General features: G+C 47.5%; 2 protein-coding genes across 3 annotated transcripts in view; one reads left to right on the forward strand and one right to left on the reverse strand.

The window, feature by feature from the left end:
- Positions 1–4,910, reverse strand: part of TIMP3 (TIMP metallopeptidase inhibitor 3) — a 56,818-nt gene extending 51,908 nt beyond the window's left edge. The window contains exon 1 of the mRNA XM_032346466.1: positions 4,470–4,910. Coding sequence (XP_032202357.1) covers positions 4,470–4,590 — 121 coding nt within the window. The 5' untranslated portion in view covers positions 4,591–4,910. The remainder of the gene's footprint in view (positions 1–4,469) is intronic.
- The window catches only part of SYN3 (synapsin III), a 449,385-nt gene that overhangs the window by 203,773 nt on the left and 231,328 nt on the right, over positions 1–14,284 (forward strand). The window lies entirely within an intron of this gene.

Here is a 14,284-nt window from a genome sequence, read left to right on the forward strand (position 1 = left end):
AGCACACCACCAACAGGCCCCAGAGGAAGGATTTAAGCCCAGCTCTGCCTGCCCCACAGCCTTTCTACCACCCCATGCTGCCTCTCAAGGCCACCCAGTAGTTGATGATGACAAAAGCTAGAAGAAGGGGCCTCCTTGTCCACACCGGCTGGAATGGTAAAAGTCAAATGCAGTGGAGAATTGTGTTGTTGTTTTTGTTTTTAATTAATGAACCTGTTGGAATGTGCCATTCAGCAGTGGAGCTGAATGGTTCCTGCTGTTCCTGCAAAACAAACAAAAGTCCCTCCACCCAAGCCACTTCTGTGGCCACTTTTCTAGCCTTATCTATCCAGGGATTGTGAAAGGGACACAGAACTGTTGGCAGAAGGACCTTCTCCCACCAGCAGGGACCCAATCTCTGGTCTTCCTGCCACCACACTAGCCATCTACATAGACTGGGCATCTCACCCTCGGCAGCCCCAACTCATCCCAATCTAGAAGGGGAAGAATCTTGAAGTCCAAGGTGTTTTGTCTCCATTAGCTTTACTTCTCCCTGGGTCTCAGTGTGATAAACTGAGTCATTATTTTACTGTGACTTGGTGGTGTTGAGGGTCTCTTTCAATTCTAACAGCCAAAAAACTTTAGAAATTTTCCTCCCTTTATACCCTAAACTAATAATAATAATAATAGTAATTATTATTGTTATTATTTCTCCTTCTCATAAGATGATATTTACTTAAAACCTCAGGTCATTTTGGCTCTCTTCATACTGTTAATGAAAACTTCCCAAATCAATAAGTAAAGCATCCTTCAAAAGTTAACCTTCCATCCCCCTTCAGTCAGAGGAAGGGTCGTTTTCCTTAGACTATCAAGGGTAAATGAAAGTTGAAAAGGTTTTGAAGAATGGCATAACTAAGAATGAATTCATTGTACCATTTAGTAGCTGGGTGACCTTGGGAAAGCACAACCTTTCCTAGACTTGATGTTTTCCACCTGAAAAATGGATTTGATACCTACTCTTAAGGTTGCTGGGTGGATGAAGGACACGGGATCTGTGAAATGCTTGTACTGAGTAGGAGTCTGAGAGCTGGCCCTTCCCTCCTACATAGAGCAGCTCTCCTCTTTCCAGGGTTCCCAAGATTTGGGCAGCCTGGGTCCCCTCCCCAAGTGGCTGGCTCCTCTCTGAAGTCTGATCCTTTTTATTTTCCTTTGGTCACAAAGCCTAGTGTGGAGTGTAATTGTGTGTGTGTGTGTGTGTGTGTGTGTGTGTGTGTGTATGTGTGTATGTGAGAGAGAGAGAGGGAATGGGTCTGGCTTCTTTGAAAATGGCTTCTTTGCTAAAACCACAACCTCAGATCTGATACCAAAAGAATCTGCTGGCACTGGTCCCTGTCAAAACAATTCAGAGATATCCAGAGACTGTCCTCCAGGGCTGGCAGCGGGCCCCCAAGCTCAGCCTCACTCTTGAATTCCCAACAGGCTCAGGAGGCAGGCCCCCAACACTCCATGGCACAGCCCCATTCCTCTATGCAAAGGAGGCTGGAGAGAAGGGCTTGGCATTTGAAGCAAAATTCTCTCTCTCTGCTGCCTGCCTCCTGCAGAAACCACACACACACACACACACACACACACACACACACACACACCAATTTTCAGAAGGCTCTTGGCACTGCCTACACCTTCCTGAGCTGGACAGAGCTGCTGGAGCAGGATCTACCCAGTCAAGGCTGCCTCCTTCATTCCCAGCCCCCTCCCTTCCCTCCTCCAGAGTCAAGGTTTTGTCAGGAGTTTCAGGGGCACTGACTGGTGGGGAGGGGGCCACAGACATCCTGGCTGCTGCCAAGTCCTTTTCTTTCCCCCACAGTATGTTTTATAAGCCGGCATGTAGTTTATTCTTCTCCTAAACACTTCACTAGGGTGCAGGGCCTGGAGTTGCCATAGAAACACCTTTTAACTCCTCCCCATCCAGAAAGCAGTGCCAATCCCCAGGGTTTGAGGGGAGAAAGGCAAAAAGAGACACCTGTGGATGAGGAGAAAGGAGAGGGAAGACCATGGGGTTCGTTAGACAGGGCCAAGTCAGGCATACGTTTCCCTTTGCCCAGGAACATGGCACTCAGACACAAAGAGAAAACAGCCAAGAAGGTTCTGGAAGAAGAAGCTGGTGGTCTGGCCTGAGCATCTTTAATGGGCTACAGCGTTGATTGGTGGGGTCGTAAGGGCCAAGGAGAATGGGGAGCTCCTACACATTTCCTTCAGGGAGAGGACGGGCAGAGCTTCAAACCAGACTGGAAACAGAAAGGCTCTTCAGCTAGGAAAACTGGGAGCCACCTACTGGACACCAGCAGGGTACTGTAAGGCAGCGGAGGTCAACAAGCAAGCAGTCCACATCTACACCTCCCATTTTGAAAAGCATTATCTCATCCCTACCACTAGTGCAGTGCACCAAACCCAGGCAGAACAGTTTTGGATTGGTGCCAGCATATCGAAAAAAAATTTTTTTGATTCCTTTTTATTTTCACTACCACAATGTTCTGGTCTTCGGGTACTTCCTAGTAACTTAGCTTTTCTCTGGGCAGTTTATCGAGGGTGGGGATTGTTAAATCAGTCCAGAGAAATTACAAGAAACTTTCTGCATCAGCTCAGACCCACAGCAGGGAACCTAAGAGTCAGTCAGAGCAACCATTAAAAGCCGGGTCTCCTTGTTGCTGTTTCCACTGCTCTCTGGTGAACTTCCAAGGTGAAAACCCAAAAGCCAAGGGCAAGGGGGAGTCATGAGGTCTCCCTCTCCCCACACACCAAAAAATCCAAGCGAATACACCCAAGCCATTGCCCAGCAGAACAGGGTGCCCTGACTCCACCTGTCAGCCTCGTGGCCTCTTCACGGAGCAAAACCAGAGCTCACCTGCAGCAGCAGCAGCTCCCAGCACTACTCAGGTGGGAATGTTACCAGTGGGGGGAGGAGGACAGGCCAACTGGAACTGGGGTGGGAGCAGTCAGAGGAGAAGGAAGAAAACCTTCCAGGCCTCAGGCAGCCCAAAAGAATCCTTCAGGCAATCCACAAACGGAGGGGCCAGCCGGATTCCCCCGGGGAAAGGGAAGGGTGCACAGCATGGTCCCCAGGAAGCCTCTAACAAGGGTGACCCCAGGTCACATAAACACCCACTCCTGCCAACTGGACTGACCTTCTGGTCACCAACCTCCCTGACTTCTCCTAGGCTCAGCAGGGCCCCCCAGCAGTGCCCCTCCCAACCTCGGCTGCCTCGTCTGCCAGGCTCCTGTCTCCTCCCCCTCCTCTCCCGCTGCACACTTGTGGAGGCCCTCACCCAGGACCCAGTGGAAAATTTTCCTTCTTCTTTATGACTTAAAACACACACGCTCCATTCTTCACCTCTGAATCGACACAGGCAGAGGGCAGCTAGACTGTGCCCCACCCCACCCCAACCCGAGTACATACACACACATACACACATACACACACACAACAGGGGCCACTGGACTTGCATGCTTTATGAGCTGGAAAGGAGAGGAGAGATGTTTTCCAGCTGCTACTCCACCTCTGGCCATCCAAACACAAGTGTCCCGAACACTCCCAAACAAGTTCTCCCAGGACACTTGCAAGGCCCTGGAGAAAAACTGGTTCTACCTCTTGCTGAGTCTCTAATCAAGACACCAAGTCCAGTTTGGAATTGTCACCATGATGGGACCCTTGGCATTTTTGTTCTTTTGGTGACAAATCTGTTTTCCACTGCTCATTCTCCCCCTCCCCACACACATTCAAGGAAAAAAAATAGCCTTCCTGTGAATTCTCACAGCTATGTGATAAGTGATCCCTCACACACGCCACCTCCTGCTTGCTATCAACACTCTCAAATACGGTTCCTCCGGGAAAGGGTCAACCCCACAGCTTCTTCTCATTTCCCCCCTTAAATCCACTCAAACTTGGCAGTTCAAGAAGCTCCCTTAGCCCTTGCCTGGGAAGTGGGAGGCTGGGTTGGGTCTCAGTGAAAAGAATGAACTTCATGGGTGCAGGAGAAAATGCAAACTCAGAAAACTTCAAGATTCCCCTGCAACTTTGTGCACATGGCTGGCAACTTTTTAAAAACTACTGAACATCCCAGTACTTTAGTTAGTTGGCATTCCAAGTTTTAGGAATCCTTTTCCACCCTTCTCCCCCAGCCCTTCCTACGTGATAGTGAAAAGGGGAAATTTCCCAGATGTCAAAAGGACCAAAAGGGACCTCACGCCCTAAAAGGAGAGCAAAAGCTGCACGGGGTTCACTCAGCCACTGCAGGTTTTCTCTGCAGGGCATCTGCCCCTTCAGCTATGCCATATCCTCCGACCAAAGCAACGGAGTTTCGCCACCCCACCCCAGGCTCAGGCAGAGAAAAGGAGCGGGGCTTGCCATGCCACCCGGAGCTGCGCCCCATTCCCGGCTGCAGCGCAAGAGCGGGCACCGCGGAGGCTCTGGCGGGGACACCCGGAGCGCTTACCGATGTCAGAATTGCAGAAGGCGTCCTGGGGGTGGCTGGGCGAGCATGTGCACGCCTCGGCGCCCCAGTCTCCCAGGCTCCAGCTGCCCAGGAGCACGACTAGCCCGAGCCAGGGAGTCATTGCCGCTGCCGCTGCTGAGGCTGCTGCTCGCCTCTCCAAAGTTGTGCGCGCCGCTGGAGGGGCCGCTGCAGCCCGAGCTCTCCTGCTCCGCCGTGCGAGGCAACTTTGGCCTCGGGCGCGCTGCCCCGGGAGTGCCCAGCCGGACGGGACGGGACAAGGCGAGGCTGCCTCAGCGCTGGCGCACGACTCTGCGGGCCGGAGGTCTCTCCGGGTGCAGGAGCGGGAGCTGGGGCGGAGCAGGAGGAGCAGGAGGAGAAGCTGTCTGAGCGCCCGCCCGCTGCCCGCTCTGCGCCGCTGCCGGGCGGCTGAGTGATATAGTGCGGGTCCCCCGGGCACCCCCTCTCGGGCACTCGGCGTCCGCCCCCTGCGACCAATGGCAGAGCCGCATTACCTCATCGGCCCTCCGAAAGAGGCGGGGCCGGGGGCGCGGGCCGACGGGGCGGGGCCCGGCCGGACCGTTCAGATCCTTATAGGGAATAATGCGGCTGTGGGCACCCGAGTGGGTGAAATGGAACGTGTCTTGAACCTACGCTTGCCGAGTGACCCCCGGAGCGGCGCTCCCGTGCCCCACCTCGCCAGTACCCTGACCACACATCCACCCTTCTGAGTACTTCTGACCCAAACCAAATCAACTGCCACCCACCACAGCACTCGGCCATCCTCGGGTCACAGGGTCACAGGGGCCTTGGTGCAGGCTCAGAGGGGAAAGGATCAACTACACACCCACCCCCGACCTTTCTGGAGGTGAGGACGCAATCTGCCCTTTGGAGCTGGCTATAACGGACTGCTGTTTCCCTGGGAGCTCACCCAGAGTAAATTGTGAAGTCATTCAACAAACGCTGTTCTGGATGTTGGATGAGCAAAACAAAATCCTTGCTTCCACGAAAGTTTCAGGCAGTGCATCAGTGAATTCACCAGTACACCAAATAATTTCCTGCGGTGATGGTATCATGAAGACGGAAAAACATAGAGAATGGTTTAGAAATCACTGAGGGGAGGGAGCGGTCACTGTTTTCTATGGGGTAGTGAGAGAAGGTCTCTCTAAGGGGGTGACATTCTACCTGAAAGTTGAGCAAGTAGAAGGAGCAGGAGGAAATCTGGGAAGAGAGAACACCAATCAGGGAGAACAGCAAGTGTAAAGACCCTGAGCTTATTTGAAAAGCAGTGGGTAGAAAGGGCAGGAGGAAATGGTAATCCCACCAAGGCCAGACAAGTCTCCATTCTTCAGCAAAGAATTTGGGGGTGAATTGATCCAAAACTGGGGTAACTTACACCAGATTCTAGAGAACTATCCAGGATCTTAGACTACTAGCTATAATGGATAATTGCTAATAACTAATACTATGACTCTCCTTATTATTAAGTAATATCTTGATTCTACCTTATAGTTTCCATGCCACACCTCATTATATCTCACAAAAAAGATTTTTCAATAGGAAAAACACAAAATACTATTCACACTTTCCAGATGAGGAAACTGGCACAGAAAGGTGACATGACTTGACAAGCAGCCAGGAACTCCATTCACTCATTTGCACCCGAAGAGAGACTTTATTTCCCTGGACTTTAGCAGTAATTAGCTGTCGCGGTGCAGATGCCCTTTTGCAGCTGGAGTCTTCTGTCTTTCTATCTTTGTGTGTGTCTCTCTCTCTCTTTCTCTCCTAACTCATTCTGTTTAGAAAGAGACTTGAATGTTTTGGCTATAGATACGCAGAAAGTTTGGAACAAAATAATCCTCAGAAATGCAATTTCAACTTCTTTCTCAGACTCTATTTACACCTCCGAGAAGTGACAGTGGGATGGCAGAAGCAGAAAAATTGATTGAAAATGGTATTTCCAAAAACATTTGTTAACCTCCTTTGCCACCATGCCGCCCTTAATAATTGTAGCTATAAGGAAGGAATCAAGTTTCCACATTTTTCTGCCCTATCCCCTTCCCAACTTTTAAGCCCCTTTCCACCTTAACTCTAACAGTAGCCTGCCCCAGATAGATCTTTCCCTTTTTAAATGTTTACTTCTGCACTTAGCTCACTATTTCATGGAATATAATTGTATCATTTCCCCCAATCACATTAGAAATACTTTGAGACCTGAGATACGTGGCCACCCTCCTTTTTTAGCTCTCTGAATACAAAATAGGGTCCCAGGAGACTTGGGTGTGGGTATGGCCAGCAGCCCATAGAGTCTGGAACAATGGACACTCCAAAGGCCACTCCAAGGGTCCGGGTTGAATGAGGGCATACTTTGTGGGATTTGAGAGTTTTGCTTATCCTTGCATGGTGCCAGTCATGTGGAAGGTTTTATAAGCCTTTCCAGACCAAGTCCACTTGGGATAAGCGTCTTACGTGATAAAGGCCCTCTCTTCTCTTTTTTTCTTCTCACTTTACAGTTTTGTCCAAAATGCCAATATTTTGTTCAAGGGAAGTCTACCTAGAACATGAGTATCAGGCAGGTAACTTTTGCTGAACTTCAAGCAGCAGGTTCCTTATAGAAAGCATCTGAAGCATTTGATTCTGGCAACTACTTAATTATGTAAGCACCAAGAGTAATCTGATTGTTTTTCCAGCTGAAAGGTAATGAAATTGCCTTTGGGTTTATTTCTTCTTGCTCCCCATCCAAAGCTGATCCATGCAGCATCTTTGGAGTTTAGTTTCCCTTTCAGTTGGGAAGTTCTTCCTAATATCTAACTCAAGCGATTTCTCTCTTCCCACCCATGAGAATTCAGTTCAGTCCTCACCCTGAGGAAGAGAAAGAACAAGCTCCATGAATCCTTTTGAAGAAGAGCCTGACTGCCAGGGTCAGCCCGTGCAGCAAGCAGACCTCACAGGCATCAGTCTGGATGCCAAGGTGTCCTTAGACTTAATAATATATAAAAATTCCTTTTTGTTTTTTTTTTTAAGATTTTATTTGACACACAGAGAGAGAAAGAGAGAGAGACAGAGAGAGAGAGAGATCACAAGTAGGCAGACAGAGAGAGATGGGGAAGCAGGCTCCCAACTGAGAAGAGAGCTCGATGCGGGGTTCCATCCCAGGACCTTGAGATCGTGATCTGAGCCGAAGGCAGAGGTTTAACCCACTGAGCCACCCAGGCACCCCAAGAATAACTATTTCAAGACTATTTTATAAGCTGATGGAGTAGACCTGTGGCTAAGGTTAATTTTGTACTGTACCGGCTCTCCCACCTTCTCTTGACAGCTAAGAACAAGGATAGATTTGTAAACCTCAGAAGAACTACAGAAATTCCAAATCTCTCCAGGTTATCCTCAACCTACCAGGCTGCCCTGATTTCCCCTTTCCTGAAACTTTTCTAGGGTAGGTGAGTTCATGTCCACCTCCTTCATATCAAGTTACAGGATGCTGGAATCTTTGAGAAGCCTCTCATAGACGTCCTTTAAAAGGACCTCAGAGACTACCCATCCTAATTTTATAGGTGGGAAAGATAAGGTTCAGACAGGTGAGAAAATTGTCTCTCATGGTCAGCTCGTGGGTAAGCCAGGAGTGCTTTGTAGCTGCGTGATTCCTTAGCTGGCTCTCATGCACTTGTGGACCTCAGTTTCCCCAGCCGCAGTGCATGACCCAATGTTTGCACCCTAGTTGTGGAAACTCCAGCCACTCGTGCTCTGGAATTTGCATGACAGATCTGCAGATGAGTTTGTTTCAGAGTCTCTTTGTTCAGTCTGTAAAGCATGCCACCTGCCCTCACTAAAAGGTTCTCCATCATAACAATAACCACCTCTGAGCCAATCAGGACAAATGCCACTCTATTCTCCTCAGAGGTTTATCTCCTGTGTATTTATTGTTTCCCTTTCTAAATTATTACTTAGTACTTTGAAAACATTCCAAACACATTACTGCAAAGAAACCCATGAAACTTTATTTCTGGGGGACAGAGAGAGGCTGGGCTGGGGTGGGGGGAAGCAAAAGAACTGAGATTGGTTCCAAATGTTGCAGAAGAACAGTTGCGTGTGTGGACTAGTCACCTCATCTGTCCAGACTTCAGTTTGTGTTTATTGGATGAAAGCTGTAATTTAATGGTCTCCAAGATTCCCCTCAGCTCAAAAAGTCTTAGGGTTCCATGGGAAAGTCTCAAGGACAAAGTAGGGAAGATAGATCTTGCCATTTAAACAGGTTTGAGACAAATCAAATGTGTCCAAAACCGAAGCACATCCATCAGTCTCTCAGTCAACATTTAGTGAGTTCCTATTCGGTTCTCTCTGTTCCCCTCTTGAAAACAAAGATGGTGCTGGTGAAGTGTTAGGAGAGACTGAAGCTCTTGTTTCTGAGAGAACCTTGTTTTAATTACTTGTTTATCTGTCTATTTACTTCTTGGGTCATAAGCACTAAAAGGTCAGGAAATACGTCTTTTATTTTCTCTATATTTTATTTTCAAAAGGCATTGAACTACTGTTGCAGTTTAAATATCGTCTGCCCCAGAAAGCCTCCTCGAATCCCCCTCCCCAGTCTTCATCAATCACCTGCAGTGTGTTCCCACAGCACCCTGTGCTCCTTTCTTTCGTACTACTTAGCCGACAAGAATGTGATTGTTTATCCATCGGTTTCCCTTCCTAGATAGAGGAAATCCCTTCAGACAGTGTTGGTAACAAAGAGTCAGCAAGTATTGGTTGAAAGAGTCTAATTAATTGGTCCAACCAACCCCTTCCCACTATTCAGATAGGCCTTGGAGAGCTCACAGAGCCCTATCCCTCTGACCAGTGCTAGGGGGCGCTATAAGCCAGCGAACACCCATTCCCTCAGCCCGTGTCTCTGCCAGTCTCACGGAGAGGAAGGGAGAGGCAATTCCACACTAGTCACCCACTTTGAGTGGGTGAAACTAACCCCTCCCGTCTACAATGGCCACAAAGCTGTCAGTCAGTATCCCGTCTGGGTCCGCAGCTGCCCAGCTCCTCCACCCCCAAGCTGGCCCCATGTCAACCCAAGGGGAGACATGTTCTCAGGAAGCTACATACTCGTGAATCATGGGTTTGGGGGGGAACTGGGAGATCTGGGAACACAGCAGACAATGCTGCGATCCCACTCTTTTGGGGCAGAGCTGGCCTCTGGAAATTAAATGAGAAGAAGGTGCTGACAAGACATTTGTCAGTTCTGTTGCCTCATCGGGAAACACCTCTTTTCTTCTCCTTTTCCCCTCTAGACCCTAGTCACGATGCCTTCCCCCAAACCCACAGTCCTCATCTGAAAGTCATTACATTCAAAATAGCCTTTTCCAAGCAGCAGACAGCCCTGGTCCACCCATCACCATGAGCCCTGGCCAGACCCTCAGTGGGGCTGCTGCCCAGCCCTGGGTATTATGAACCTGAGATGGTAAGCACTTCTGGTTCTCTGTGTGTCTGGCACCAGCGGGGAGTAAACACCTTTTCTCATTTCCATCTGGAGCCAATTTCGTGGCAGTAAAATTGCAAAATGTCTCTTGCCCTAGCTCCCCACTAGTCTTGCCATGGAGTGAAGACCCTTCAGTAAGAGTCTCTGGCTGCATTTACCTGAAACCTGGGCTTTTCATATTTCCTTCCAAACCCAGCTACTCCCAGGGATTCTTAAGCCAGAAAACACATGTGTGCTATAGAGACATGTTGTACCCCATGTTTTCTGGTGGTGAGAGGTAGGAAACAGAGTTAATATTTCATTCAGCTTTTGCCTTAAAAAATTTTTAAATTATTTATTTATTTTTGACTATGTGCTCAATTATTTCTGTGAATGGTAATATAAGTGGAGGGAGACCTTCTCTTCCTCGACCCTGTCTTAATGTCTTCCTTATGCTGGTGGAGTTCACGTGTTTTTTCTTTAAAATTGAGTAGCTGCCTTGTGGTTTCTTTGAAGATTTGCACGTGCAGCTTTGCAGAAAAGGTGCATGTGAGTGTCTCTGCTGGGTGCTCTCATGGCTTGGGAGGGAATGGGATGGACAGCATGACCAGTCTCCTGTCCGATGGGGTTGGAGATTCTGTTTCTGGCAAGGCACTTGAACTCTCTTCAACAGAACTGGCTGAAACTGAAGTTGACCGGTCCTGTGTGATGGGGATGGTCCAAGAGCATTTGACACGGTTGACCACATCCTTCTTCGAACTTGGCTGCTGAGACTCTAGTCCCTCTGGGTTTTCAATTTCCACCTCTCCAACTGTACCTTCTCAGTCTTCTTGGCAGACTCTTTGGACTCCTCTTGTCACTGAAATGTAGGTGTTTCCCAATTTTCTGTCCCTGGCTGCCTTCCCTTCCCTTTTAGCCTCCACACTCTCTCTGGCTAATTCTGTGCCCTGGTTCTAGCTACTGCTCTGCTGTGTGCACAGGAATGGTCACTGTAAGCAGCAGTCTCCTCTGAGCTACAGTCTATAGTCAGCTTCCCCTTGGATAATTCCACCTGGAGGTCCTTTATCACCTCTTAAGATTCCACTGTCTTTCCCCTGATATGATGTTACCCATCTGCACCAAGGGCACCACCTTTCACCAAGTCCTACAGATTCTCACTCCACAAATCTCTTCTTACCCTCCCTTTCTCCCCATTCTCACCATTTCTGCCTTGGATCAGGCCCATGTAGAGTCTTGGCTGACAGTTTCAATAGTCAAATAATTCGTCACCCTGTCCAGAGTCTTTCTCTGTCAAATGCAACTTTTGCACTGTTGCTCATGTGAAGTTTTTCAAATATAAATGTGAAATCATGCTGTCCTTTGCTTAAAATGATTCATTTGTCCTCCATGGCTTTCTGAATGGAGTCTTAAACTCCAAAGAAAGCCATATGAGGCCCTGTGCTGTGATCTGGCTCTTCCCAGGGTCCCACTTTGACAGGCCATTGGTGTAGAATCCAATGTGATCGCTACCCCTGTAGTTACGCAACAGAAAGCCCTGTGCTAGCTTATCTCTTCAAACCTATGTCCTCATTCCCTCCTCCTAACCCAACCTGAAGTTCTAGCTGTCAGTTTCCTGTCTCTAGGGCTTATTCACACTATGCTCTTTGCCTGGAATCCACCCTCCACCCTCCTCCATCTCATCTGTAAGGATTCTTATCTTTTAGGATTCAGCTAGAGTTACCACCTCATGGATGTTTTTCTGAGCCTCTATCTTCCTCAATAAAATTGACCTCCACTCCTTGGCTTCTTGTCCCTCATTCCTTTCCCACACACACCATACACTCTAGGTTTCCACCCAGTGCTTCTCACAATCTGTTGCCACCAGTGGTTGATAGGTCTTTCTCTCCTCTAGACAGCATCTGGGGAGCCTAACACAGAATCTGCGCATCGTAGGCACTTGCCAAATATTGAAAGAATAAATTAACCAACAAATAGCAGGGAAAATAAAGAGGGAGGTGATCAGAGTATTACCTTCACAAATTCACCATCACAGGGATTCTAGAATCCAGCTTTTTAAGTCAAGAAACTCCTCTGGGTTCAGTTCCCGGACTTGATCAGTCCCAGGGATACTATGATTCATAAGAGACCAGCAAGCCAACCACAATTCCATTGTCTTTGCTTCTAATGAAGTATTTAATTGTCACATAGGTTAGGGCACTCATATGTGACCCCCATATTTTCCTCCTTAGGATCAGAAGACTTTGTGTGAGGCTAATTTCTCATCAGAAGGTTGCTTTGTTGTGTATGGAGTCAGAGCAAAGGAAATGAAGTCATTGTAAGGAGGGCTTTTCAGCTGAGATACTATAGAATTCTCCTCACTGAACTGAGGTGAAGGCTTTGGCATGGGAGTGATAATGTTCACACCCACTGGCAAGAGCCCCTCTTGCTAGAAGTTAACAATGCCAGACACACATTGCCAACTTTGGAATCTTTGGTCTTCCTATTTCTCTGCTCCAAACTTGCCACTCTTCCCTTCTTCCACCCAGACTTTTTCTGCTCTGGGAATCTGACAATCCATTTGGTTTCTGTGTTTTAGATTATAGTCACCATTCAATGATTCTTTCCAGCCAAATAGTTCGGGTTCTAGATTTTGAATGTTCCCCTTACTGTGTCTCAGTCTGCTACTACAGATGGCCAAGCACATGTGTGCTGTGTGAATTTATGACTTCAGAGCTCAGAAGATAAATAGCCTTCTTTCCAAGATGTGGGCGGACTCTTCATTAACATTGCTCCACCGACCATCTTTATTTGCCTCACAACTTGTTTGTCATGGTGTGATTATCAGGTCTTTGGAGGAAAGGGACAGGATTCTCTCCTTTCATCCTTTCTTCCTGCAGATATTCCCCCAGATGCTAATTAAGTGTCCACTGCTCCACACTAGGTGCTGGAGATCCAACAGTGAACAAGGCACAGTCCTGCCCTCAAGGAGTTCCCAGTCTCATGGGAGAGAAAGACATGAAAACAAGAGTGGGTCGTACAGACTACAACAGGAGAATCAAGTGTGCTGTGAGATCACAGCACTGGATCACCCAACAAGGGAGTGGGAAGATGCTTGGGAACCCATATTATGGTAAGAGCTAGGAGAGAACTGTAGGTCACCAAATCCAACCCTCTGATTTTCAGATATGGAAAAAGGCCCAGAGAGGTGGGCATTTATATACTCACACTGGATTATTGACAAAGGCAAGACAAGAAATCAGACCCTTTAGTACTTCATCACCTTCCCATCATCCAGTCTTCTCTAATCGAGTGTAAACAATTATTTCCCTGCCTTGTAATATGTAATATGGTAAGCTGAACTATGTAATTCATCTGTAATATGGTAAGCTGAAAAGGATTTCTAAGACAAGAAAAAGGGAAGGGGACTCACATTAGTTGAGTACCGACTATGAATGAGTCATTTCCAATACAGTATTTTCTTCAATCTTCACAACCCTTGATAATAGGTATTGTTTTATGTCTGTTTTACGGTTATGGAAACTGAGGCAAAAACAATAACTCAAAAAAAAATATATGCACTCCTGTGTTCACTGCCATATTTTTACAACAGCTAAGACATGGAAACAACCTAAGTGTCCACTGATGGATGAATGGATAAATTAATTGTAGCATACACCACCCCACACACACTGGAATATTATTCAGCCATAAAAAAGAAAGAAATCTTCCCATACACAATAACATGGATGGATCCCAAGGGTATTGTGCTGAGTGAAACAAGTCAGAGAAAGTCACATACCATATGATCTCTCTTATCTGTGAAATTTAAAAGCAAACAAAACAAAATATCAACTAATTGATAGCAGGGATGGGACACATATTGGGGTAGGGAGAAATAGGGGAGGGGGTCAAAAGGTAAAAGAAAAAAGAGAAAACTGAGGCACAAAGAAGTTAAGTGCATGTTCAGTTTCTTACAAGCATGATAGAGGCAAAGCTGTGAATCAGACCCAGGGGTCTCTTTCCAAACCAATGCTATTTCTGGAGCCTGAAAATCGCTATACCCTCAGGGTCATCAGGACTTTGGAAGTGCTAATAATTTCCTCTTTGTCTTCTGGGTTCTCTCTGAGGGCTCAGAGCTCATGATCATTGTTAGAACCAAGCAGAAGGAGTCACAGTACCTCCTACTGAAGGCTGGAGAGGGACTTTTATCACCTGGCAGGTGAGATGCTTCTCTTGTTTTGCCTGGTTAGCAGTGGAGAGAAGGCAGGAGCAATCACAGAGCAGGCAATTTCTGCTGGTGTAGGTGTGCCCTTTCTTACTCAGAATTTGGATGGATTCCATAGGAACATTACATTCGTATTACAGAGAAAGGGCCCCAAATCTAGAAGCAAGCTGA

Source organism: Mustela erminea, chromosome 6, assembly GCF_009829155.1.
Source record: "Mustela erminea isolate mMusErm1 chromosome 6, mMusErm1.Pri, whole genome shotgun sequence".
Taxonomy (NCBI): domain Eukaryota; kingdom Metazoa; phylum Chordata; class Mammalia; order Carnivora; family Mustelidae; genus Mustela; species Mustela erminea.